Genomic DNA, 27,327 nt, shown 5'->3' with positions numbered 1-27,327 from the left:
CTTGTAAAGCTGGGATGACTGAGTGACTGTCACGTTCTACCACAGTCTGTGTTGATTTATCTGTGTCATCATGTAGAACAGGCGCTGTCAAAGCTCCATGTAGGAGGAATAGGTGCCGCAGCACTGAGTCTTGAGTAATTGATTTCCTTCCCCTGTGTCTCCTCAGGCGGGAGAATCACGGAGGAGGAGCTGCGGGCTCATGTGGACCCACAAAGGACTTTGTGTTACTTGTGCGGACCCCCGCCCATGATCGAAGCGATTTCAAAAACCCTCGTGGACTTTGGCCTCGCTAAAGACAGGATCCTCTTCGAGAAGTGGTGGTAGGACCTCCTACGATTCCCAGAAGCCAACTGGGCTGTCCTCCCTGCTTGTGCTCCTTTTGTCAGTCATCCGGTGGGGGGTGGGGGGGACTGAAATTTCCCAGTGATGAGGATGATAATGAGCGCTCGAGTAGATGAGGAAATTTGATCCTCTGATCCCTGCTGCTGCAGCAACCTGTATCTGATCTGCCATTTACCGCCGGGACCGCCCACTCTTCAGCTGACTCACAAAGACAATAGAGATGTATTTTATTTTTGACCAGATAAACAGGAAGACATCTGCTACTTTAGCACTCCCTTCTTGTGTATGATGGATTGTTGGATTGTGTGATGCAAATGTTATGCATATACATACTTTCAAATTTATTCACATTTCCAGCCACTTGACTGTTGTTTAGTTTGTGCCTAAATGTGTGCACGTTGCTCCACCTATGCAAAACATGTCTCAAAGCAATAGTTTGACAATTTGGGAAATATACTTTTTTTTTTTGAGCAGATTGTTTCCACTCTGTCAGCTCAATAAACAGCTACACCCTGAATTGTAAATGACAACCAGCATAGTGGGGTTTTATGAAGGGTTATGTGCCGAACTATTTCCATGAAGGCGTTGCACCCGAACGAAAAATATTCCAGCACATCACCCTCTGTAAAACTAACCGGACGTTTTTGGGTTTTTTTAGTTGTGTTTTTGCAGGTGCTTTTTAGAGGTGGTTGTGGTTGGATTTTTGTTTTTCAGGGTAGCGGTTTCCCCCGTTTCCAGTCGAAGGCACATTTAACCAGCTGCTTGTTTTAGCTTCATATTTAAATGGACAGATGTGAGTATGGTATTGATCTGCTCATCCAACACTGTGTGTTTCCCAAAATGTGAAGCGGTTGCTCTGCAGTTATAAGGACATAGATGACTATTGCAGACAATAGGAACCTCTACTGTTATGCTGCATTCTGGAGTCAATTTCTTCTAACAAATCTCTTCATTTGATAAAAGCTGTTCTTAGAAGTGTTACACTGGGTGTATAAACTTAATCAACTAAATTAAGATTTTAGGGTTATTTGGCTGAGGAGCTTGACTGAGTTGCATTGAAGTGATTGTTTTTTTTCCACGTTACTCTTCAACTTCACACCACTGAGCGTATTTTTAGAGTCAAAACTTAACAGGCTCCCACATATTGGCCCGCATCCCTGCCTGTTTTACTCACTTCCACTGTCACAGTGCCTACCTCCTATACAGTCTCTTCTTCAATCACACACGTCCACATACCCATAAACGGTCCCTCATCCCGGGGTGGAGTAAGTATCCCATGGCGCCCTGTAATGGAACCTCCAGGTGGTCCCTGATTGGCTCGGATCACTGAGCATCCCTCGGAGATGGCTGCGAGCTGCTTGTCGTCATCTCTGTGGGGGTTGTACTGCCGAGACTCATTTTTGAGTTGTTTCTGCATTTCTTCCTCATGTGAGGAAAACTGTTTATGACGGCGACATGAAGTTTAAAGGAAATAAAGAAAATTGAGTCGGTCTGTTTTTGAACGCTTTTATTGACCTTGTTTTTATATCAAGACCCACATGTCACACTACTCATACACAACACGGGTGGTCCAGGAAATAAGTAATAAATAGATGATTTCTGAATTACACACTTTCTGAGGGCACTTTACCCAAATTACTAAAAACTAAAATCTTACTGGCCTCTTGTAGCAGATTGCCGAGCAGACAGCTGACTTGATTTGGCCAGGCTTTGCGATATAAGTGACTACTACCGCTCCATTACAATGCCTGTAAAATTCATAAATTATAATGCTCACAGCATTGAACACTAACTACCTCAGTGCAGTTCACCGCCCTCACCCTGCTCTATTTTTGAGGCTCATACTGTTGAGTAAGAATTAAACAATCTGGTAATCATGTATCTGCCCATTTTAAAAGAGATATTTTTGATAAGAGTCCCTTGAATTAGGTAAAAGTATTAAAAATTGTGATGAAGATGTGTATTGAGCGGACTTTTTTAGAATCTAAAAATAAACTCCGTATGATGGACAAAGTCAAGACACTTTGCAAATTACCACAATTATCTTTGACATCACTGTACTGTTTTGTTGATACTTTTCTGCTTTCATACCCAATAACTCTTTAATCAGCCTGCGTATCGATTCAGGCTCCAATACTTTGTTTTCCTGCCTCCTATTTTTTTTTTTTTTTTTTTTATCTTTAATTACCTTCTTTACATATAAAAATACAGTAAGCCCAGTGACATTACAACTCCCAGTCCTATCACAAGGAAGTAGTAAAATACATAACAGTGTGAAGCAAAATAATACTTAAGGCTTGGACTGGAGACTAGCTCTATGTTGTACAGTCTCATTTCATATCAAGACACATGAAATAGCAGCACTGACCCGAAGCAGAGAACTGCACAACACTTTCCCCGTTTACAGGCGCTACGACCTCAAAGACTCGAGTTAATGCCCTGAACAGAGCAGATAGAAGCAACAGAACGCAACATAGGTACAGTACAGGCCTGACTACATCTGGGTTGTCCGCAGAGCATCGAAAAATGCAAGTCAACAAAATGTTGAAAACCTTTTTTCTTTTGATAAACGTACCAGGTTTCAGCTCCCTTTGCCTGCTTTGTGACAACTATGTCAACAGACACCGGAAAACAGCTGCTGTTTGATCCGCTCTTCCGTCTTCACCTCCTCCTTGATCGCTCCGTCATCCCCCCGACAGAAATCCGTCCATCTCACCGACTTCTCCTGCTTGGACAGTGGGATCTCGTCAATGTCAGTTTCCTCCTCCTGGTCTTCGACCGAGGCCCTGCTCTCCGGCAGGAACGAGAAGCCCTTTTGATGTTGTGCGTCCTCTCCTCTCTCCTCTCCAATTTTCTGAAGGCCCACTCTTTCGCTCCTTCCGCTGTCCCTGATCTTCATCCCCTCTGCCTCTTCCTCCTCTTTTGAGTTTCTTCTCAACCTGTGCATCTCAGTCTCTATCAAAGGGAACCGGTTCTCTCTCTCCTCCAGCGTTTTTCCGGGAGAATTTTTCTTTGCCCTGCTGCGACCCCTGAGGTTCGGCATCTGAAATCAAATAGATGCGTTTGAGACAGTTTTGTGCTTTGTGTCATGTCTTCTTCTTTCTATCTCTCCCGACACCTGACAAACCACAACAAAGCCTCTTCCATTGATGCCTTTTTCCCTGTACAGTTTGCGGCCAACTATTTACCTATTATTAGACTTTTCCTGAGCAGGTTTAGGTTTGCTGTACATCCCATATTTAGTAACATTACTTTTTAATGGCACCTTCTGTGACATAAAGTCACGTGCCCTGAAGGCACAACAGAGACAAGTGACAGATTTGTTGCAAAGATGGAAGAAAGAGTGAGACAAACCTTGAAGTCTTTTCTCTTGCGCTGCAAAATGGGTCTCTGAAGGAAAAGAATTTGCTTGGTCGACAAACTTCCATCACTGCACAAAGAAAAGAGAGGCACTTTCACTACAGATACCCGCTATGCTTCAATATGAGGAGCTTGCATATCGCTACATGTATTGAAATACAGTCTCTGCTCGCTGCGGTTTGTACAGTGACAGGTTACAAGATAACAGCAGTTCAGCGATGGCGTTTTTTTGTTCGCAGTACCGACAGATTTCAAAAGCGGTTTCATGTTGAGATGAGCATATGATCATGGTTTGTCAGATCTCGAACCATCTGTCCTGCGTATCTAAGCTACACTGTCAGTCTCAGTCCTAAAAAAGAATGAGACAGGCAACAAAAGAATAATGACTCTAAAGTCAACAAAGCAGTAATTAGTTCCTGCTGAGTTTGGGTGTTATTATTCAGTGATCAAATGTAAAGAAAAAGCCTTGTTAGACTGGTGCAGTGGTGTATGGCTGTGTGTTTTCTTGGGGTTTACCTATTTGTCTTGACGATTGGTGTTGGCAACACACACATCAGCCTCCATCCATATGGAGCTAAAGACTGGAGCAATGGGACGTAGTCTGCCTTCACCACGACACCCTGGACGGAAGAAAGAAACAGCAAATCACTCCACAAAAAGTATCGTACATGTATGCACATACGCGCAGAAAGAAAGTGCACCAAGGTATAACACGTGCAGGTAGACAAATTTCAGCTCAGCCTCAAAGCGTATGTGCACAGCTACTATTCAGTCATCTCTACTCGAAACAGGACAAGCTTACAGTCAAAAGGATTTCTCAAAGTGCACATTTATCCAGAGTATTAAAAACTCAGAGACTCACGTCAACAACAGTCCACTGCTCAACCACGATGGCATCGTAGGAGGCGGCTGTGGTCTCCTCCGCAGAGCTCTGGAAGATGAACACACTATCCACAGATGAAACCCCGTTCTCTGGAGAGAAACGGGACAAATTAGACACCGAGTCAGATAAACACAGGAGCATGTTCGTGATTCAAACCGGAAATCAAAACTAATCTCCATTCTCCCAATCTTTCACTGTCGCTCCCCAGTTCCCTTTGGCTTAAGCCTGCTTATTCCACGGGTGGCCGAACAGTGACTTATGGTGTAAGCCGTGTACTTTGGGCACATGACACCATGCATATCATCCATTACTCAGCAGCGAAGCGGGGATCCACAGCCTGAGCAGCTTTTTCATCTTGTCAAACACTGGTGCAACTCAGAAAGGGAAAATTGTCAGAAAAGCTGCAATGATCAATATTTTTTGAGTTAACACTATATTATATGACTGTGATGTGAAAGGGAAAGATAAAAAAGATCATTATAACTGAAATTGTTTTCCTTAATTTTTTGTTGCTTCTTTTAGCGAACTTTGGTTTAATTGCCTGAAACTTTACCGTTTGGTTCAGTCACACTATTCTCTTTAATCACGTTTCCTGTTTTTCAAGAAAAGCTCTGATGTTCCAGATCCAGCACCAGACAGGGACAGACAAAGATAGCAACAAGCTGGAGAACATTATACAGCATTTACAAGCTTAAGAGCCAAATATTTCCTTTAGACATTGGTGGAGACCAAATCAGAGCTAAAAGGAGCATAAATATTGGATATAACATTGGCCAGGTGGACAGAAATATGACAAATGAATTGTGTGTTGCTTGGTGTCTGCTCACTGTGTAAATAGGCAAGTATTAACTGCTGACACATTTGTCATATTAACTTTAAAAGTTAATGGATCTTTGCCATCCCCCCGAGGGGCCAAAAAAAAACAACTATTGAAGTTTAGGAGTTTGACCAATTTTAAAAAAATGGCATATTCACTTTGTGTTAAAAATCAAGAACTATGAGATCATACAGATTTAGAGGGTTGGGAGTTTGTGTTGTGGTTTTGGGGGAATTGCAGCTGAAGTTGATTGGCTTGCACACCGCGAGTCAATTTTAGGATATAAAATAATATATAATATAAGGATTTAAAAGTATTTAATTTGGATTGTCACCATCTATGGATTTATTACCAAAAGCAAAATTAATCTGATCTGTGCACAGAATTCAATGTCATTGAACACTTTACACTCATTCAAGAAAAAGTAAACATTTAAAGGAGTAGGAAAGAAGTGGAAGCTATCATATTAGCAGTGTCGCACAACCTACAAGTAGTTGCTACATCACCAATATTCTGTTATTACGATTGTGTGAGGAAGCAAGGATACATTTTTCTTTGCCATTTTTGGTTGCAACTTGGTCCTCCCAACTTAATACGTCTACCATCTTTTTGTTGATTTTGCGTGCTCTTAACTTTTTTCTATGTATAACAGCAGCTCCAAGGTTATAATAAGCTGTACTACATTGGTGTGGCTACAGAACATACCGTTATCCTCTCCGAGATGGAAAAATCCATCGATGAGGTGTGCCCCGCTGGTGAAGTGCTGAGTCATGTGGTCAAGCCAGTGTGCATCGACTTCTGTGATTAGCCCTGCCTCCTTCTGTACTCGCAGAGGCACCTTGAGAGAGTAGAACCTCAGAGAGGTGCTCAGCTCCTCTGTGTGGTTGTACAGTGCAAAGAGCTGCATCCCTACAGACACACACAAACAGGACAAATTGGCAAGCTGCTGTTGATGACGTGTCAAACTAAGAAAACAAACAGAACCCTGCTGACTTACTAGCCTGTGCTGGTGGTGAAGTAGCACCTTTGTCTTTCTCTGAACTCTTTAGCCTGATGTGGTTGTTGTTGTTGTGCGCTGTCACTCTGCCATGCCCATCAGCACGAGAAGAGTTACGATCCAGTTCTGGAGAGCTGAGCCAGCTGTCGGAGCTCGAACCGCGTCTTTCTCTCTGGTCGGAGAGGTTAAAATGGTTCTCCGTGGATCCAGCTTCTGATAGACCACAATCCTGCTGCCTTATTGTACCTGCTGTTTCTGGAGAGCTCAGACTCTGGTTTCCCTGGGCATCTGCCGTGTCCACATCAGGTTTGACATGATTTTGACATTCTTTTGTTGATTCTTTGAGACCAATCTGTGAGGTAATAATTTGTTCATTAGAGTCCTCTGAGTTGTGCTCTAAACCCAGCGTGGGTTTGAGAAGGCTGAGGTCTGGTTCTCTGGCCTCCAACGTGTTGAGGTCCCGTGTGTTACAGTCTACACCGCCAAGATCTAAGTCTGGAGGTTCAGAGGAACAATGATCTGGTTCTACGGCATTTTGATAAGGTTCTGTGGGATCTGTTGGGCTGGTGTTGGCGCTGAAAGGGTGTCGATGTATGGGCGAAGGGCTTGAATGTAAGGACGATAGCTCCTCGGGGTCCCAGTGCCCTAAGTAGCAGGGTCCTCCACCTGGCTGCTGGAGAAAGCCCACAAACATCACACCTTGCTCTGCTACATCCTGGATCTGTAGGGGTAACACACACACACACACACACACACACACACACACACACACACACACACACACACACACACACACACACACACACCGTTATCATCATCATCCACACACACAAACTCTATCAAAATAAATTTGAGTGACATAAATATAAAGGACGTCTTTCACAGCACCACAAATAAATTTGCACAGTTTCTTCTACTATAGTCAGTCAAACAAAGCCTCATTTACACACAAACAAAGGCTGACATACGCAGGGTAGATATTCTGCAAAATAACAACCTACCTAATCATCTGCAAAGATCAAATATTCAAATGACAAAAGGACCTCATTATCTCAACGCATCCGTGTGTGTACTTGTGTGTCAGTTTATGCGTGTGTGTGTGTGTGTGTGTGTGTGTGTGTGTGTGTGTGTGTGTGTGTGTGTGTGTGTGTGTGTGTGTGTGTGTGCATTACTCCCTCCCACAGAGCTCTGGTGGTTAATTGTCAGTTGATATTTGGGCTGACAGTTTTAGACGGGCTCGACAGGAGAGAAATCAGATTGCAAACTACCACCGAACAATAATGAGACGCATCTTCCCCTATTACCCACTACTTCATTCATCCATACACATGCACATCACATTTGTAAAAACACTCTCTCTATTGCCAACACACTCACACCATGTACACACAAACTCACACAGTTTTATCAGATGAGCATGTCCTGAGACAGATTGAGAGTGGGGAGGCTAGTGAATACTGGAAAAACAGAAGTATAGATTTGCAAAACTGAACACACACACACACACAGTCCTGTCACTCTGTCTGCTCGATGCTGCTCCTGGGTCCTTATCTCGAACTCTCTCTGGCAGGTTGTGATCTGATTGGTTATTCATGTCACGCTGCCGGAGCCTATCACATTATACTCAGTAATGTGCATTTCCATCCAATCAGGTTTTCCTTTGTGCTCGCTGGGTGTTCAGATGCAAATCTATTCAATAGAGCACATTTTCATTTCCCAATGTAGGACTGTTGGCGAATTCATGGGCAGAGACACTAACAGTGAGTTTAACAGATGATAAATGCCAGAAATGATGCTGTAGTCTACAGGGTACTTTAAGGTTATCTCACATTATAGTTTACCATAACTACTGTACCCGTCCACTCATTATGTTGATGCTTATTTGGTTTCCAAGTTACAGGATAGCGAGCAGTGTCACAGTAAAAGCAACTGGGAGGAATCCAGTATGTTTTACTGGTTACTAATTCTCTTTCACCCTTTTTACAGCCCACTTGGGTCAAAGATATTACAGCTGCACTTGCTTCTTGCTTAGCTCCTGTCACCATGAGTTGTTAAAATCCTTTCAATCTGGTAAATTTACAATATTTCAAAACAGAAAACACTCAAATTTGCTCCATTTGAGTTGGAGAAGCTCTGCATGTCAGTACCAGAGGCACAGTTACCATATGGCACAGACAGACAATTACAGCCAGTTGCCTGTAGCCTTTAGAGCAGCATAATGTTTCCTTCACTGTCACAGTGGTGCTGCGCCAACACAAAACACACACACACAGAAACACACAGAGCAACAAGTATGAACTGCTTTTGTTAATTTAATTGAAAGTCCTTGGAGAATTTTTTTTTTGAATGTGCCTTCCTAAAAAAATAAAAGTGTAAACTTAAAGTAATTTTCCTGTCCTCCTGTCTTTTTTTAACGAACTGAGAAGTATTCAGTGTCCTTCAGTTAGATTGTCACCGCATGTTTTTTACTAGATGGCCTTCTGTCAAAAATAATTCTAGCAACACAAAGCCCTCCTCTCTCTGCACAGCTTCATCACTGAGATCCTATTTGAATAAGCCTAAAATTACAAAGTGATTACAACCCACTAGATGTCATTTACAGGATGCTGACCAGATTGTTTGTAAAACACAACAAGGATGATTATTTTTATCCCAAACTTCAGAAATAACTATTTTAAGATAAATACATGGAGAATGAATAATATAATTAGAAACCAAATCAGGTTTTTGGCATGACTAATTGCTCCCCCTTGAACTCACCCTCTTGACGTAGCTCTGGATCACTTCTGGGTCGGCGTCCTGGTTACCTCCCACACAGACATCCGTCTCCAGACGATTTCTTACCCATCTCAGTTGGCTTTTCTCTGTACTGTAAGATGAGAAACGAAAGAATTGACACGGATATTAAACATAAAGCATCACTAAATCATCAGCTCAGGTCAATTGCACTTATATGAAGCAGAAAACGGGCTTGAACAGTCATGGCTTCAGCCCGAACCGTTTGCTTGAGGTTTATTGCCTGTTGATTATAACCAGAGCACTTATATCACCCAGAAACATTACAGTCTAAAATAGCCTTGACTTTATAGATGCTGGCGCATGTGCTTATGTTCAGGAGCACTCGTTGACCCAAAATGATCACTGCAGAAACATAATGTCAATTTGGATACTAGTTGAATTTTCCATTTAAGGAGAGCACACATTCACAGCCACCACAAAAGACTTATTAGACAGAAAAAGAGACTGAATTTCCTTCTGCTCCCACTGCAAGACACCATCATAAAAGGAGCATTCAGATATGCCTCTTCAGATCTGGATTGAGGTCAGTGGGAAGGCCGTGGTAATATCTTGTGCTCTGAGGCGTGAGTGACGTTCTCAGCTAGATTTGAAACAGTAGATCTGTGATATTTTTTTTTCTTTCATTTTTAGGGTTTTTGATGAAAGGGGATGGCGGTGATGGGGAGATAAAAGGCAGAGTAAAGGGGACGAAGGGGGGGTGACGAGGACAAAAGAATAGGCGGGGGTACGGTCATCACTGAAGAAAGCAGATGAAAGGATGGCGAGATGGTTTCTCTCTTTCAGGGTGCCGTTCCCCTCTGGCGAGCGCTGATGATGCAATCAGCCGTCTCCACGGTGACAGGTGCCAGGAAGCAGCAGGACCACTTGGCAGGAGGGGCTTCAAAGGAAGCAGCCTGGCACCTGCCTGTGCACTAAAGTCTGTGTGTTACTGTTTGTGTGTGTACACAACACACTAGTCTTTGAATTCACATTAAAGAATGGATGGGGATGTCAAAAAGTGTAGGCTAAGCAAAATGTCCTTTAGTTTAAAGGGTGTAAATGACAACAAATGGAAGCTTATGTATATATATATAACCATGGCTGTCTGGATGAAAAGACTGGACTGAGCCATAGGGGCCCACTGTCTATAAAATACAATTATTGTAAGACGATGGCAACATGGTGGAGAGAGTGTGGATCATTTGATGAATTGTAGATCACTCATATGTTTCGAAAGAATTGTGTTTTAGAAAATGACATATAAAGTGCTATAATAAATACAAGGATTATGCTGGAAGATCCCTATGATTTTTATGGTGTTTTCTTTATATTTCTGACAGAAACTCACTAGGAAGCAATACATACTTTATGCCAGTGAATATAGTAGATTATGAGATATTTCAGAAAATATGTGAAACTTTTGATCTGCTGATGGTGCTACGAGACAAGTTAGCCATTAATGGTCTCTCAGGATTACAAATCTCTGCACTACACTTCCCTGCAATCCATCAAACAGTGGTTGGGAATTCTCAGTCTGGACCAAAGTGCAGGTCCAACCAATAGACCTGCAGTCATTCATAGAGTCATGGTGCTGGCAGACTAACGACAGTTATTAAAGAAATTTTAAACTGACACGTATCAAGCAACTTTAAGCAGCACAACTGATGAAGAGCAAGACTAAATCAAAACCTAGTATATGGCTGGACTGTGTCGGAAATGATACAGGACTTTAATTTGAAATGAAGGCTTTTAATTTGAAACAGACACAGGAAGTTGCGGCATTTGCCCAATATATGGTGAGTTCGTTAGTCAGTCGTGTGGGATTTGAATGACCATCGGTATAATTTCATCCCTCAGTCACTCAGACACTAACAGTCATCTGCGCTGATGAGGTCCAGCTAAAAACTGTAAAAATAGACATGATTCACTCAAAATGGAACAGAGCTACAAATGAATCCATCATCAGGACTGCATGAATGATAATTAGCACTTATGGATGATGAACAGTCTTAGGAGGTCTCTACATGCATGTATGGTTTATATTTGGATTAGATCTGTCTGTAACTTCTGATAGGATGCTGAGAATAAGGTCTGGCTGCTTGCATGTCAGAAATGAGACTGGTGAGATACGAAAGTTATGCTCAGCTCACATATGGTGGTGAACCGTACAGTATACAGTACAGTATAGTATGTACAGACAAGAGTGAAAGAATGGGGGTAGTGAGCTAAAGTTAGCCATATTTTGTAGGATACTCATGTGGAATTAATTTTACATAAAGAAAAGGGGGTGAGGTGGCTTGTGATAACTCTCAATTGGCCTCCATGTCAAAACAAGGAAGTTGCAAAAGCTAGAACCCTCTTAATGATGGCTAAATCTGTCTGCTACTTAATCATCTTATCTATCTTAATCAATCTACTATAACAATCGATACCGTTAAATCTACTTTTAAATCTACTGGCTTCACCAGAGACAGAAGTGAAGGGTGTGTTTAGTCCGTGTACCTTGGAGTCTCTCGGACCAGCACGGCCCGGTGGAGCTGGCGCTGGATGTGGGCATGGCGAGGGCCGCAGGGATGTACAAAGGGGTGGACAGCGACTAGGACAAAACCCTGCGTGTAGAGTTCCCTGACCTGAACCGGCAGCTCTCTGACCGAGGACAGACAAAGCACCGAAGACACCGACACCTCTGGAGGGAGGAGAAGGGGCGAGAGGAGAGGAAGAAAAACAAGGTTAGACAAGAAGGCGTAGTGGGAAATATGGTCATGACAAGGACAGGACAGTTTAAAAAAGAGGCAGGGGAAGGTGACAGAGAGCTACTTAGACATGGATGAAAAAAAGAGGAGGAGGGCAGAAAAATTACAGGGACAAAGGGTGTGAAGGAACAAAGACAGAGCATGTTTCATTATTATAATTCCAAGTGAGCAACAACACATGGCATCTTCATGCTAAATCTGAAACTAATTACACCAGAACTATTAGCCTCTGTCCTCACTGTCACCAGCCACAGTCTGGCTCTTGGAAAACACACTCTTGCAGAGATTCACCAGTGTGCAGAGGCAGACACCATTATGCATGGACAGATGCTGGAGAGAGCTCATTTACACCTACACTCATCCATATTAACAGAGTTGAAGACCGTTTCTCCAACACAAACAGACACAGTTGAGTAAAGAACACACACATATGTACATCAAAAGGTTTGAGAGACAATGCTATCACGTTGCTTGTTTGGGCATGTGGTATTAGCAGCTATCGCTAACACAGAGCCGGCTCGCTTATTATCAAACACAATGGAGAGAGGACCCGTTCACTTCAGTGGAAATGGTTTGCGGAGCTTATCGTATGGAAGCAAACTGTCACTGCAAATCCACCAGGGAGAGGGCAATGCTCGTGAGAGGGACCCTCTTGAGGAGGGTGTATTGTTGTAAGGTTCTCTGTCTGTGCACAGGCTTTTAAGGGAGCATGCACATATGGCTGTGTGCTTCTGAGTGAAGCCAGGTGTGTGAGAGAGAGGGTAGGATGGAAAACGAGAAGAGGTAACGAAAAAGGGGAGACGGGAAGAGCGAGGCAGTTAGCAGAGCTGCGCTGGGGAAGGAGAGAGAGAGAGAGATGAGGCTGTCTGTTTGTGCCTGAATGCTTGTCATCCTTTTCCATTCAATCTCATTTGCATGGGTCTGGAGAAGAGAAAATAACCTGAATAAATTAACTTGACACACACACACACACACAAAACACAGAGAAATGTGCAAGCCATCTCATTTTCAATTTGTTCTCCATCATCTGGCGTGTTTTCACACACACACACACACACACACACACACACACACACACACACACACACACACACACACACACACACACACACACACACAATGGCACAAAAAAAAAAAAAACAATAACAAAAAAAAAAAATCTCCTCGAGAAAAACCCAACCATCGCATCATCTTGCCACAACTGCTTGGAACCACGAGAGCCTTTCATCAAGCAAACACTTAAACGGGTGTCTGTGGGGACTTATCAAAAGCAGTACAGTGATAATAATAACAGCTGGAGACCGGGGTGGGGTGACGGCGGGAGGGGGATAACAACGATCCTGTCACCGTAAACAGTCATTAGCCGTCATTAGCTCTGCACGGCTGGCACTCACCCACCGACGAGACAGGCAGGCAAAGACATCGCAGCTAATTCAGGCAAGACATACAGAAAGTTATTATAGTGATATGCAGCGCTTTAGGCTCGGAAGCGACTTCATTTATACTGTCTGCCACTGTGGGATTTAAAAGGGAGACTGCAATTCCGCTTCAGAATGGGAACATGGGAACGGCTCGGGGCAGAGAAGCCGGCAGAGGTTTTATAGAGCCAGCTAGGGAGGGCAGGGAGGTCATATTAGTAGCAATGAGTGTGTTAAGTTTGAGGTGTGTAATATGTTTGGGTCTGTATGATATTGTGTCTCTTTTGTGCCTTTGAGGGTTTCAAACACAAAGAGGCAAGTGTACTACATCCATACCCTCATTGGAGTGTGAAACATCCAAGCGTACATTGTTTGACGGACACAAGGAGCGACTGAGCGGCTGTTCAGCTGTTGATCCTCGCACTGCTATTTCCATCCTGACCTGCAGCTTTGACCACATCACAGCCACTGTTGTGCCGAGAGCGACGCCTCACTTTTTGACCCTGGATTTCACAAGCTGTGTGTGGAGTGAGAGAGTCATCCCCTTCCCGTAGCTGCTTGAAAGGGCTTATTAATTCCTTTTACAAATCCCCAAATTTCTGTGTGACTGTAAAGCACATTTTGCGGTGCAGTTGTGCCACGGTATCTCAGCGAGGGTGTATGGGCCATCTTTTTTGGCTATGTCGTCTGAGTGTGCGCGCATGAGAAAGGAAGAGTTTGCACTAAGCCTGCAAGGTGATGCATGGGGATTACTACTTACAGCCACCCTCAAGGCTTATCCCTCTGCTTGCTGGAGGTTCACGTTTATTTAAATAGTCTTCTAATGACTTGCAGAGGTTTTAGGCGAGGATATGTACCAAAACTGTGACTATAAAATAATCAACTTCCTGGAGCCAGGAGCTCCCGTGCTGTTTAGGGAATGGAGCCGAAAGTTATGATGGTCAGTGTATGAGCTTTGTCAAAGGAGGTCTGATCCCCTCAGAGTGAGCACTTTATAAAAAAAAAAATGTCACAGAATGAGCGCCGGGATCACAAAAACGGCTGACGAGTACAAGCAGGAGAAAAAAGGTTTTCTGTGGTGAGAACACAGTGTGGTGCTTAAGGCACATACAGTACTCGTGTACTTGTGATGCTGTGAATTCCAGTCTGGCTCACTTTTGACTCATAGCAACTCTCTGCCATCTTTGCTAGCATTCTCTCAAGGCTTTTTGTCAATACAACTGAAACTGCATAAAGAACGATCCAGAAAAATTATCTGAACTATGTCAGATCAACAAACTGTCATAGAAGGAGTTGATGTGCTTTCCTTGAAAAGTGTGACAGGCAATGCACTAATGGATTTGTGCTACGGCAGCTCTCTGAGTAAAATACAAAACATATTTTCTGATTGCAATAAGAGAAAGAAGGAATATGTCACACTTTGTCAACAGAGAAAATATCTCCCATAACATTGTTGCGTTGTTGCTCACGTACACGCACAACCACTCTATTAATCTGTACACACACTTCCCCACAAAGAAAACTTGTCCACAGGTATACAAAAGCATGCACGCGCACACGCACACACACACACACACACACACACAGAGCATTAGACACACGTTGCAAGTTTTAATGAGCCGAGTGGGTCTCCGTCTCTGCAGGGCGACAGAAAGTCATCAGCAGAGTTCAGCTCCTCGCTGTCTGCTCCAGAGACCAGCGTTAGTCACACAGCATCACACCTAACTTACTTCCTCACACATTGGCAGAGTCCTGACTCCCGCTTGCTCACACCTCTCACTCTCAACTTCTCCTCTCCTGGCTCCCAGACCTGACTACCATTCACTGCAACTCTGGCTTTTATGCGCTGTTCATTCTCTCACCCTCTGTTCTCTGACACCTCTCTGACTTTATTCTGCCTCTCTTTTTTTTTTTTAAATCTCTTTTTCTGTTCATGTTTTGCCATTCTTTCCATTTTCTTCTGCTCATTATCTGAGCACAGCTTCGACACAAAGGAGGCTGGGTTAAAATTTCACACCCGGCTGAGATTTCATACTCTACATTCATGCCGACATGTCATGGTAACCAATCGGTGTTACAACAAGGATAATGAAGATCATGGTGCCTTTCGTGAAGGTGGAGGTTCTTTCAAGGTGCAGCAGACTGGTGATTAGAGAGTAATAAGACAGTTGAGTAGAAAGAGACATTCGTTTCAGGTCATATGATGAGATGGTCCTCGACAAATCAAATAAATGGTTCATGTGTGAACATTCTTCTCATCTTCCCTGGATTCAACATGGGGTCGCTGTGACCCAGTGTGAGTGAGCCGGAGCTTAGTCATACAGAAATATTTTTCTAGCACTGCTGGAGTTAGAGCTCATAAAACAAAGGCTGACACCATATCATCAGCCACATTGTTCCCGGGGAGTTTCATCACTCACGGGTCACGGGTCAAGTGAGAAATCACACTGCGCTCCTCTTCACTAAGCATTAAGCTCCTCTTCCTGAGAACGCAACTTAGTTTAATAAACAGCCGTGCAGCCTCACATATTTCAGAGGGGCACCAGCAGAGATGTTTGTTTTTCATTACTGAGTAGGAGTCATCAAGTCATGCTGGCAGGGAAATAATATTATTAATGGAAGCCAAATTGAATTAAAGCATGGATTTGACCGTGTGTTTCCTCAATGTCATAGACTAACATACAGATTCCTCTATCTGCCTCCTACATACACACGCACGCACACGCACGCACACATACAAATACAAAAAAATCCCTTTGCTGGGAATGAGGTCTCTCAATCTCCACAAACAATCAGATAATCCTCCAGGAATCCTTCACTTCTCTTGGTCTCTCTATCACAAATGGAGAGAGAGGAAGAGAGACGGAAAGAGGCCGGCATATACCCACTCACAACCTCACACATACATACGTACACACACACACACACACACACACGCACACGCACACACAATCAATTCAGAGTAGCTGTGTTTATCCTAAAATAGAGTCTACCCATCTTAAGCAGCTCAGGTGGCGTCAGTGAGTTTTCCATATAAATGACCTGCCTGTCTGTGGAAAGATAACACTAACTCTGTTGACTAAGTGCTATAAAGTGTTTTGTGTGAGCGTGAATGAGCCGCCGTGGCTGCTTGTATGAACACTGTGTGTGTGCGAGCGCGCGTGTGTGTGTGTGGTCTTTCTGTACCTGTAGGTGTGCGCTGCTGCACGTGTGATTAGACAATTTATCTGCCGCTGCCTTTAGCAACAAGAAAGACAAGCAATCCTCATGTCTATTGTCTGTGTTGGTCACCACCACCATTCCAAGGTGCCAGATTTCTCTCTGCCAACACCACAGCCTAACCCATTTGCCAAACATAACAGGGCTGGCTGAAAATGAAGCCGACTGGCAAGCGGAGCATTGCCACTTGGCTGTGGCGATGTGCCTGCTGTCTGTTACAGTGTTGCATTTGAAACCCCTCTAAAAAGGATTTCATCGAGCTGCTTGCACCTGCTTCTGCCTGTCAGGTGATGGAGAGCCCAGGCTTGTGGAAACATTAAGCCATAAGGAAAAAGAGATGATTTCTTTTTCTTAAACTGCTACAACACTATTCCTTTCTTCCTCCTCGCTCCTCTTTTCCCTCACTCCTTCCCTCGTTGCTATCTCTTCATAGACCACACCAACACAATGGAAGAATTAGTATTTTTAGAAGCAGATGCCTCTGGAGGATTCTCATCAAACATCCTTAAGACACAGTGAGCATACACACAAACACACCCACACGTTATCAGATGCAATTTTTCATATTCCCAAACAGATACAAACAAAAAAAAACACACACACACACACACACACACACACACACACACACACACACACACACACACAGTTCCGAAGACAGCATCCTGCATATACACATTAGCTTTTGTATATTGTTATTGTGTGCGGGTGCAGCAGGGGGAAGTTGGAGGGCATTGCTACAGTGCGCACAATATAGCTGAATCTGAGAATTAGAAAACTCTTTGAACTCTCTGCAACAGGAGCTGCACACAGACACAACTTCAGTTTATAAGCCACTTTCTGCCCTCCAGATACTTACACTATGAAAAAAAGAAAAACAGCTCTGTCGAGTTGCTGACCGAAACATTTCATTTGGCTGGTTAAAGTTGGAGGAGCAACTGTGGCTGTTTTATGAGCGGAACACACACAAACACTGTAACCAGAGTTCAGTCTGACAAAGCAAAGTTCAACAGAAAACTTAAACAAACCAGACAAGGAGCTCAGTAACAAGAATTCTTCTGAATTACTTTGGAATGACCGAATGTGAAGACGCATCCCTCGGAGCCTCCTCCAGACTGGAACTGGGACAAATGTGAATCAGATCTGAATGAGCTTGCCTGCTGCATTTCATGGCCAAGATTTGTTCCTTTCATTTGAGCTGTGGTTGAAATTGCCTCCCTCTACAACTCATTCACCCACTCACTCATTCATTATCATCACTTTGTCATCTCAGATACAGAAAACAAGCGCTGCATTGTGGGATTGTTGGCACAGAGTAGCATTTATGATGAGACACAACCTGATTTGTTCCATTTTTCTTAAAATTGTTTAGTGCACCTTTGGTTTCACTTCACCAAGAATAAATCCTAAAATCAGTATGTATTATGAAGGGAATAAACATACAGCCTAAGGATAACTTTCTGAAAGTAAAACAAGCATAAACCTACATATATCGATTTGTTTTTTGACCACATGCAACAGACTCTAAACATAACACTGATTTATTATGATCTTATAAGGTTAATTGCTAATGGGTTAGCAAACGGTTACTTATTGATAAATCCGGCACACAAGATGCCACAATAACATTAATAACTTTTGTTAGGTCAAATGTCCCCTTGCATTTTTCCTGTTTTGGTCCACTAAATCTGGTGGAAAATAACTGTCTATTTAGATGAGATGAGACTGATGAGAGACCGAACCAAAACAGTAAAGGTGTGGGCGGTATAACTAAAATAGTGTAGCCTGGTGTTACCAGACCAGATTCACTCTGTGAATAGATGGGTCTCCAGTGGAGATTATTTCTAGTTGTTGCAACCGAATGAGTGTAGACCTTGGGTTAATTTTGAGCAGCCTTCAATGAACCATCATTGAGCCCCTTATGCTCAGTGCCAAAATTCTGCTGCCATTGATGTAACTACAATTAGAAACAAACGCTTGACTTTAATGCCATCAGCCTAGCCACAGCCATTGGTCACTGATTGGTCCGTTTCTTAATATGGCTGAGCGAACCTACATGTGAACAGGGTCTCCAGACTGTGATCACATTGAAGACTGAAGCTGTAAGCAATAATTGGGTTAAAGGCTAAAAATAGTAAGCTGAAAGATGCTCAATACAGCTGACATGAACTGTAGACTTAAGTAATTATCTTTGGTGTCATATTAACAAGAGATCATTTTACCATCCCGTGTTCTCATTTAATCCAGCATGGTTTAATATCAAAAACAGTCATTAGAGCAGCTGTAATGTTGTAACAAATTTGATTAAGTTGAGCTTGTGAGCTTTTTGTGTGTCTGTAATAGAAAGGTGTCGTATGAAGAAATATGTAACACATGACTATTTTCAAGTATGCATGTGTGGGGGAAGTAGAGTCAAGTCATGTGACATACTGTACATGTCTGAGTCTGAGCCCAGCCCAAGCTCTTGAAGAGAACAGTGAAAATAACTTCGTACATAAACGGGGATACGTATGATATTAAGCACTCACAGAGGAACAGTATTTTTTGTCTGTTATACAGAGATAATTGAAAGTACATGAGATTGTATGCCATACCTTCTTTCCCCAACAGGAAATCCAGGAAGTGGTAGGTGTAGGCCACTCCAACTTTAGTCTCCACCTGAGGTCGACGGAGGGTGGAGTAGATGTTGCCCGGGCTATGCCTCTCTTCTGCCTTCCGCAACTTTGGGAGCCTACACCCCATATCTCTGAGAGGAGAGGAGAGGAGAGGAGAGGAGAGGAGAGGAGAGGAGAGGAGAGGAGAGGAGAGGAGAGGAGAGGAGAGGAGGTTTAATGGCATTTTAAAAAGATGTGAGATGAAAAGAAAAAAAGAGGAGGGGCGTAACAAAGACTTAAGTGGGAGACATGGAATCGATAGAATTTCTAAATGAAGAGTGCATTAGCACCTCCAATGGAGTGTGTGATAGTCACGAGTCTAAATGCTATTGCGCACGTGCAAGCTCAAGCTTCGGGAAATAACACATTCACACATTCAAACCACACACATGCACTGCAATATCACTGAAATATGAGGGTGTCAGCCATTACCTGCTTGGTGGGCTGTGATACGGGCATCTCCAAATCAAATAGGGCTGATTGAGAGCGACATGTTTGATCAGAACGAATTAAAGCAGAAATGAGACGAATTTGCTGCCCTGCCAAGCAGAGGGACATGAGACTAGATAGACAGAAAGAGAAGAGGAGCGCAAAGATATAAAGCATGTTGTACAGCTAACCAATTTAAATGTTGATCCAAGGCTTACCGTGAAGCACAAAGAAAATCGTGTTATTTTTAGACTTTTTCAGATTGTGTAAGGACCAGCAGAGTCCCTGGAGAACAGGATATTTGAAACACAACTTGAATAGAGCTTGAAAATTATTGAAAAAAATCCTCCTCTTCTGAATTTCAACAGGGAATTTAAATCCAAAGATCTGGGTTGCATATAAAGATTAAAAAAAAAAAACCAGAAGAAGAGTGGGTTCTTTTTTGAGACAAATGATTGAGACTGGAAAGTGGAAGAATGACAAAAGAGAGGACAGGGAGACGGGTAATTGACAAGAGCAAAGGTGCGTGGCCAAAAACCGTCAAGCTAATCTGATATGACAGCGTTCGTACCCTCGAACCATCACTGCAGATACATCTAATATTGCCTTCTGCCACGGCTTGTAAGAGCCACACGGCAAAGAGCACATCTGCATGTTGCGTGTGTGCGCATATGTCTTCCCCAGAGACGGGTCTATATCTGTATCTCTGTATCTGTTTGGAGAGCATGGAGAATGACACAGTAACTCCCATTGGGCCAAGTGCATGGACATTAACTCAGCTAACGATCCTAACAGACTACATCAAGCCTGGTGCGTGTGTGTGTGTGTGTGTGTGTGTGTGCGTGCGTGCGTGCGTGCGTGCGTGCGTGCGTGTGTGCGTGTGTGTGTGTGGACTTACAGCTTTGATTTCATGGCATGTGCATTTCAAAAGGTTACAAAGTTGCAAAAATGCAGCATCTTTGTTCCGTTTTTATAGCCCATTTGTCTTCAGACAGTACACTCAGTCATTTTCAATTTTGCAAAGAACAAGCAATTAAGAGTCATTATTCTTTCAATACAACATGCTCTTTCATTATGAGGACAGACGAGGAGAGATGGAGAGGCGACGCTTTGGGAGAAGGAGAAAGTCAACAGTATAACTTCTCTGATTGGGTCTCCCCTCCCCTTCCCACCATCCTTCTCTTTCCTCTTGACTCATCTATCAACCTCCAAAACTCTTACACCATTAATTCTTCAGGTGGTCTTTTTCATGATTTGCAAAACTTGTCTGACCCATGCCTTAATCATCCCTTTTCTTTTCAGGCTCTTTACTGCTTCTGTCTACCATCTTTGATTAAGACCATATTCTGTGGGTACAATGGCTTTGATTAGGCTCGCAGTTAAACTCTTGATTTTTGCCATTCTCTCATTTTGTGTCCATCTGATTACAGGAATTCCCAGCCTTCCCTCCCTCATTAATTCTGACCTCTACATGCACTCCATTCATCCACTTTTATTTTCTCTGCTTCCCTCCAAGTCTTGCTCCCCAATTCAAACTCTACTGTCTCCTCTCTGTCCCTTATTTCATCACCATTGGGCTATCTATTTATAGTCTGGTATTACCAGAGCCAAATTCACTGCGTGAACAGATCAAGTCTGGCCACGATCTCTTTGGGATTGTTTCCAGTTGTGGCATCCGAATGAGCGTAAACCTCAGGTTAATTTTGAAACTATATTGGAGAAGCATTTAACCAATTGGCATTGGCCACAATATGTCGTATGATGTGCACCGAAACTCACCAAACTGGAAAAAACAGATAACCTCCTCCAATGGGAGCAGAGAGCAACGCTATATCTGTAATTAACCATTGCAGATATTTGTTTTTTTAATTTTAGGAATTATTCTGGCTCCAGCTTCAATTGCTCAATATTTGCAAACATTCCTAAAACATGCTCATCGTTTTGTCTACCTTAACGCTGCCACTGTTGTAACCTGCTTCATTCATGGGGTTGTATTTACCACGTACACGGGAAGACTCCATATGAACAGAACTCAGCATTTTCTATAAGCCACGAGTTCACGAGTTGTGAAGTGTTTTCTAACATTTACAGAAATGGCAGAGGCCATGGAAGTTAATTTTTTTGTTGGATATTAAGCTAGTTAATTTGCTGAGCCTTTGCATTTCCTGCATTACATTATCTGCCTGGTAGCTTGCTAAATTGTTAGCCTGTGTGGCTTCTAAACGCCGTCCCCTTTAGCACACAGTTCACACAACTCCCCCTGTTGTATATCTAGGGGCTCATCAGTTCGATTCAATTTGAAAGCAGCAAAAATTTTGAAGCAAACGCTTGACTTCAATGTCATCGCACTTAGCCACCCCCACTGTACCTGACAGGTCTGCCCTTCAGGGTGGCTGAGCAAACAGGATTTCCAGACTGTGAGCACAACAGCAACTGCTGTGAGCAATAGGCGGGCAGCGCCAGGCTAATCTATTGCTCCCCTCTCGGATTCTTCCTGTCTGTACATTATAATTGTTAAATTGTGCCCTTCCACACTCTCTGCTGGCAACCCGTCCAACCCTCCATGCTTCCCTCGATCATTCCCTCTGTCTGGTAGCTCATGAGTGCACAGTAAAAGAGCTCCCCTGCTGAGCCAGTTAAGTCCCGTAAAACTATTACAATGTCTCCAGACATACAGACAGCCAAAAGGGCCCCGGGTTATGACTAAGTTAGAGCATGTAGACACTCCCAAACATTTTTCCTCCAGGGCTGTACTCTAATACGTTTTGTCTGCTAAGGGACCAAAGGTGGGTTTAATGCGGGGATGTTCAGCAGGCTTCATCTCTGGCTGATTAGGAGAGAAGGTCTGGGAGTAGATGGAGAGTTGAATAAAGGAGGAAGCAAGAAGATCAAGGTTACAATAACGTAGCAGACATCGTTCCTCTATCACCGAGTCTTGCATTGGAGCCTTCCTATCCTTACTTTAGACTTTACTGCTCAAGTATTTTAATCAGTTTCTACCCTAACCCAATGCAAGTGATCAAAACCATTCAAACACAGCAAATTCATTCATAGCCTTACACCTCTATTCATAATACATAAAGCTGTGCGAACAAATCATAACAATTCGGAATAAGACGCTTCCTATTTTGCTCGTGGCAGTTGGTTTTGTTGCTCTAAAATAAAATGTGATCGGTTACTGTTGGTACTGACTAGCCAACTGTTCTACTGTTTGATCCAACATCTCATTATCCTTTTCATTGCATGCTGACAGTTCTGTTTCAAAACAAAGGCCTCACTTTAACAGATGAACTCTTGTCTGCGAGGTTTAGAAACAGATATCTGTAATTGGACGCAACATTGAAATGAAAAACCAAGGTTGTAGTGCCAGAGAAACTCCTGAGTTGAAGACTTGAGGCCTTTTTGCTACATATGAGGCCTTTTTCTCTACATGTTGACTTCAAACAGAATTTCTCCCTCGCTGTCGTGCAAACACACAGGCATAAAAAGGCCTTGACAGCAAAAAACATCCATTAAACGGGGAGAGAAAGGAGAGAGAGAGAGAGAGAGAGCGACAGATAAAAGGAATGAAAAAGAGAGAACGGAGTGAAAGGGGAGACAGACGAGGAGTAGCAGAGGGCTTCTCATTAGAGAATCTCTTGTAACGGAGAGTTTTGAAATGACAGCAGATTTACGCGAGAGCATAATCCGTCTGCGCTATGCCACTGCTCTGCTACCTCCCGCACCACCTCCTGGGGGGGGTGGAGGATGAGGGGGGGTGGGGGTGGGGGTGCTTGCCAAGAAGCAATATTCAACCGCAGCAGAGGGAGCTACAGACGGACACATGATTGGGAAATTTCACAGCAAGAACCACCGGGTAGACTCCGCCATAGACTCCACATTTTCCGTCTCCTGCTGAACACTTGTTATTGTCCACGCTGTTGTTTAAAAAAAAAAAAAAAAAAAAAAATTTATATGAGAAATATGCTGTATGTTCACGTTTAGTATCGAGCAAGACCTATTATGATGAGAAGTAAGAAACTAATTAATGCACAATGAGCTGCGCAGACAAGGAAATATTGAGAATGGATGCAAGGTTAAAGTCCATGTCGGTGAACCTCAAAATACATTTTTCCAATTTGATCACTACACTAATATTGTTTGAGTTAATGGTAAAAAAAAGTTATGTTGAGCCATGATTTAAAGTAATCTTGAAGATTTGTATTCAACCAAATGTCTATTTAGCCACTATCTATTGCTAAAAGAGGTAACAATATAGTAATTAAGCCTGGGGCCTGTTGATGAAAGGCATTTGCAGTATTACAAAGAGATCTAGGTGTCTGTGGCGACATTTCTGAGGAAAATCAGAAGCAGTGCACAGTTAGTGATGTCTTTTTTGTAATTCACTCAGCAGTGGTTGTTCCAGCAGAGAAATTGGGAGGCGGCGTTAACACAACAGGCTGACTCTTCAACTGATGTGATGCAGGCCACACCGTTTGGATCTTTATTATATTATTATTATTATAATACTAATATAATATTAGATATAATATCTATCTATCTATAGATATAGATATATATGTATATTATATATTATATCTAATATAATATTAGATGTCTTTATTATGGCCAAAGGATACTGTATGTACTACACCAATATCAATATTTAATAATTTAATAATGATCACCCTATAGCCACTTATAGCTATAATGATCCCTTAAAATATTGTAATAATTTTTTTTTGTAGATGTACTGAGATTGAGCATAAAAATAAAGTCATATGTGCTATCTGGAGGCACAATTTATACATAACATATATTGGGTCAAGGTTTCCACCCCATATCAACATTTCTGCAACAAGCCATTTATAGGTCAATATACTGCTTGATTTCATGGCCTAACTCTAGTCCAAATATAATTTTTCCACCTATTAGCCAATCAGTATTTTCTGGGGTCGCAGTAAAAGTGTGCTAGTGCAATTTGTGGCATCCCAACAGTAATGCTCTCCGCACAGAAAATCCTACTCTGTTCACAGTGTGTTGTTACTTGTATATGCAGTACTGTGCAAAGGTTTTAGGTAATTAAGATATTTAGATTCTTATCCCTCACATTATACATCAGGGAGGCGTATTATTGTCCTAAATTTATTCTGCAGCACAAACAACCCGTAAAGAAACAAGAAAAATATGGAGTTCTGCAACAGATGGTTTGACGCCCACAGAGTCCTGATCTCAACATCATCGAGCCCGTCTGGGATTACATGAAGAGACATCCAAGATTCATCGAGTAGGTTTACCTTGGACAATTATAGTTATGTTTTAAAGGCAAGTGGTGGTCACACCAAATGCGAGTGTTGAGTTTGTTTTTTCTGTTTACTTTTAGAGTTTTAAGCACAGTACTTGATCTCAACAACCTCGTGTCCTATAAATCATTTTTGTTGCAAATTAGCATTAGTATTTCGAGGCGCTACGAAAAGTGACATTTAGGAATACTTTCAGTCTGCAGAGGTGCGGCTACTGTATTATCACTTGTTTGTCTGAAGTTATCCAGCTAATAGAACAAATGTTTAAACTTTTTAACTGTTACATTGATTCACAGGACAAAAGCAAAAGATTGTAGTGGCCTATTTTACTATTTCCGGAATATAGTATGATGCAACCACACCTTTTTGCATCACCCCTCACTACAACTGTATGTTACCTGAGATTAGAGTGCAGTAAATATTACATATTTCCTGCATATAATATAATTGTTGATTTTGTGAATTTGTATACCTGATGGATAAACTGAATTATTAAAAAAACAAATAACAAAAATAAAACTGTCACTCATAGCTATATTATTTGTCTTTGTGGGCCTACCTTGAAGCCATAATGTGAATGATATTATAACTACTGTGCATGCAAGGCTGTTGTTTTTTTTTTTTAGCCCGCAACAATGTAACTCTAAATTAGGTCACTTTTGATCGTTGCCTGGCTCTTAAAGATCATGGTATGCCAATAAAAACTGTTACATAAAACTGCTTATTTAAGCATTTTGCATATACAATACACTTTTGCACTGAATTTCAAAATTAGAGGTGACAGACTGAGTCCTGGGGAGTGGGTTTCCCTCCCACAGGGTTGGAGCTCCACTCAGTTTCTCTCCAAGACCGGAGCGATGATGCTGATGATCATGGCAGCAAGAATAGAATCAGGAGAAAGACAGAAGGAGGAAGAAATGGAGACAGACAGACAAACAGTGGGAGCGTGTCAAGTTGCCTGGAGGGAGGTGTGATTCCCCCAAGCAACAAAGTAGTCACCTCAAACCGTGTTCTAATGAGGCTGCATGGGGCGGATAAAAACAAATTATGACAGTGATGTATTAGTCTGTCTCACAGCTTCTTGCACAGCTTATTTTTCTCTAAGAAAGAACAGTTTATGAACAAAGGGAGGCTTGTTGGGACAGAGGCATCAATTTCCTGAGCCCCGAGGTGGGCTCATATGGTAGATCCTGAATCCATCACATACAAGATTTTTGAGGGCTAACTTGCGATTTAAAGAATATCAGCCTAGTGTTTGCACGGCCAATGTGATAAACAGGATGCCACTCACCACTAATGCTACTTTTTCCAAATGCTTTCATAGATTTCAAGCTGTATAGTGGGCAGCCATACACATAGGCATGTAACTAATTGATGTCCCATGCATTTTGTGGGTGCAGCCGAGCTTGAAATTACATGTTTCTGGCTTTCCTTTTTCCTCTTTGGTGCGTGCAACCGCGCGCGCGCACGCACGCACGCACGCACACACACACACACACACACACACACACACACACACACACACACCTCAACCACTTTCACAACACGTGGTTGGCTGGAGCTGCCCCTTAACGGCGGTAGTTTAGTGAACGGGAAATGATACATGACAGGCCGCTTACGCACCAAATCTTTCTCGTTCTGACACACACACACACACACGCACCCCTCCCTCCATCTGCGCTCTGCACATTTACTCCGTCACGCATATCTTGAGTTCACTTCAACCTGTGACAGTGAGCGGAGGGCTTATTCATTTCTTTCCGCCGCGGATACAAATGGCACACAACAACACACAAATCAAATGACTGTCTGAACCGGAGAGATTTCTCTCTGTCACCAATGTTTTATTGGGCAAGGCTGCCAAAGAGTCCTGATCTGAAATTTAAGGAGGCACCTCTCGCTCTGTAGTTCATTAACTGCCCTTAAAGTTGTTTACAAAGCAGCGCAATCCACAAAGAGAAAAGTCACACGCGTTTAAGTGAGACAAAAAAAAAAAAAATGTATGTGGGAAAAATCGAATTAATTCTTGCGACAAATATTTCCAAGAATTATCTAAATAACAAGCCTTTCTTAAACAGATATGAGACATCTTTGTTTTGCTGGAATTGATAAAGAGCCAAAAGTATTCAACTCACCAATTAGGTCGGTCCCGGTGTGTGTACAAAGTGTTTACTGGACCGAAAGCTTCCTCACACTTGAGTCAGTCGACGCGTGTCCCTCCTCTCTCTCTCTCTCTCGTCTTGACTGTCTGTCCCCGTCACGGCTGTTGCAAAGAGACACACAGCGTCTCTGACAGTGATCCAATGGGAGGAAAACATGAATCCTTCATTTAGGAACTACAACTGACTGCAAGCCCCAGATTAACACTCCCGTCTACCTCTGTCTGTCAGCAGTG

The 27,327-nt window shown here is 42.7% G+C and overlaps 2 protein-coding genes across 3 annotated transcripts in view; one reads left to right on the top strand and one right to left on the bottom strand.

The window, feature by feature from the left end:
• oxnad1 (oxidoreductase NAD-binding domain containing 1) overlaps nt 1-1,834 on the top strand; it is a 7,803-nt gene extending 5,969 nt beyond the window's left edge. For both annotated transcript variants that reach the window (XM_069176246.1, XM_069176245.1), the window contains exon 8: nt 167-1,834. In XM_069176246.1, the coding sequence (XP_069032347.1) occupies nt 167-324 (158 nt within the window). In that variant the 3' untranslated portion in view covers nt 325-1,834. The remainder of the gene's footprint in view (nt 1-166) is intronic.
• Nucleotides 1,835-27,327, bottom strand: rftn1a (raftlin, lipid raft linker 1a). The gene is made up of 10 exons (XM_069176244.1): nt 27,068-27,327; nt 19,162-19,313; nt 11,680-11,863; nt 9,160-9,268; nt 6,400-7,120; nt 6,108-6,311; nt 4,565-4,674; nt 4,219-4,322; nt 3,697-3,772; nt 1,835-3,385 (listed from the first exon to the last, which is right to left on the bottom strand). The coding sequence occupies exons 2-10, from the start codon at nt 19,307-19,309 to the stop codon at nt 2,957-2,959; spliced, it is 2,085 nt and encodes a 694-aa protein (XP_069032345.1). The 5' UTR covers nt 19,310-19,313; nt 27,068-27,327; the 3' UTR covers nt 1,835-2,956.

This window comes from Embiotoca jacksoni, unplaced genomic scaffold (genome assembly GCF_022577435.1).
Source record: "Embiotoca jacksoni isolate LCO1_2020_lvr unplaced genomic scaffold, fEmbJac1.0.p SCAF_7, whole genome shotgun sequence".
NCBI classification, from domain to species: Eukaryota; Metazoa; Chordata; class Actinopteri; family Embiotocidae; genus Embiotoca; species Embiotoca jacksoni.
The sequence above is the reverse complement of the archived record's forward strand: the minus strand, read 5'-3'. Positions and strand labels throughout refer to the sequence as shown.

Excerpts from the sequence above, each read along its gene's own strand:
- rftn1a (XM_069176244.1), bottom strand. The coding sequence starts at position 19,309 with ATGGGGTGTAGGCTCCCAAAGTTGCGGAAGGCAGAAGAGAGGCATAGC. Across the intron at positions 11,864-19,161 it reads TTTCCTGTTGGGGAAAGAAG|AGGTGTCGGTGTCTTCGGTG; the intron begins GTATGGCATACA and ends TCCTCCCTCCAG. Across the intron at positions 9,269-11,679 it reads CTGGTCCGAGAGACTCCAAG|TACAGAGAAAAGCCAACTGA; the intron begins GTACACGGACTA and ends CTCATCTTACAG.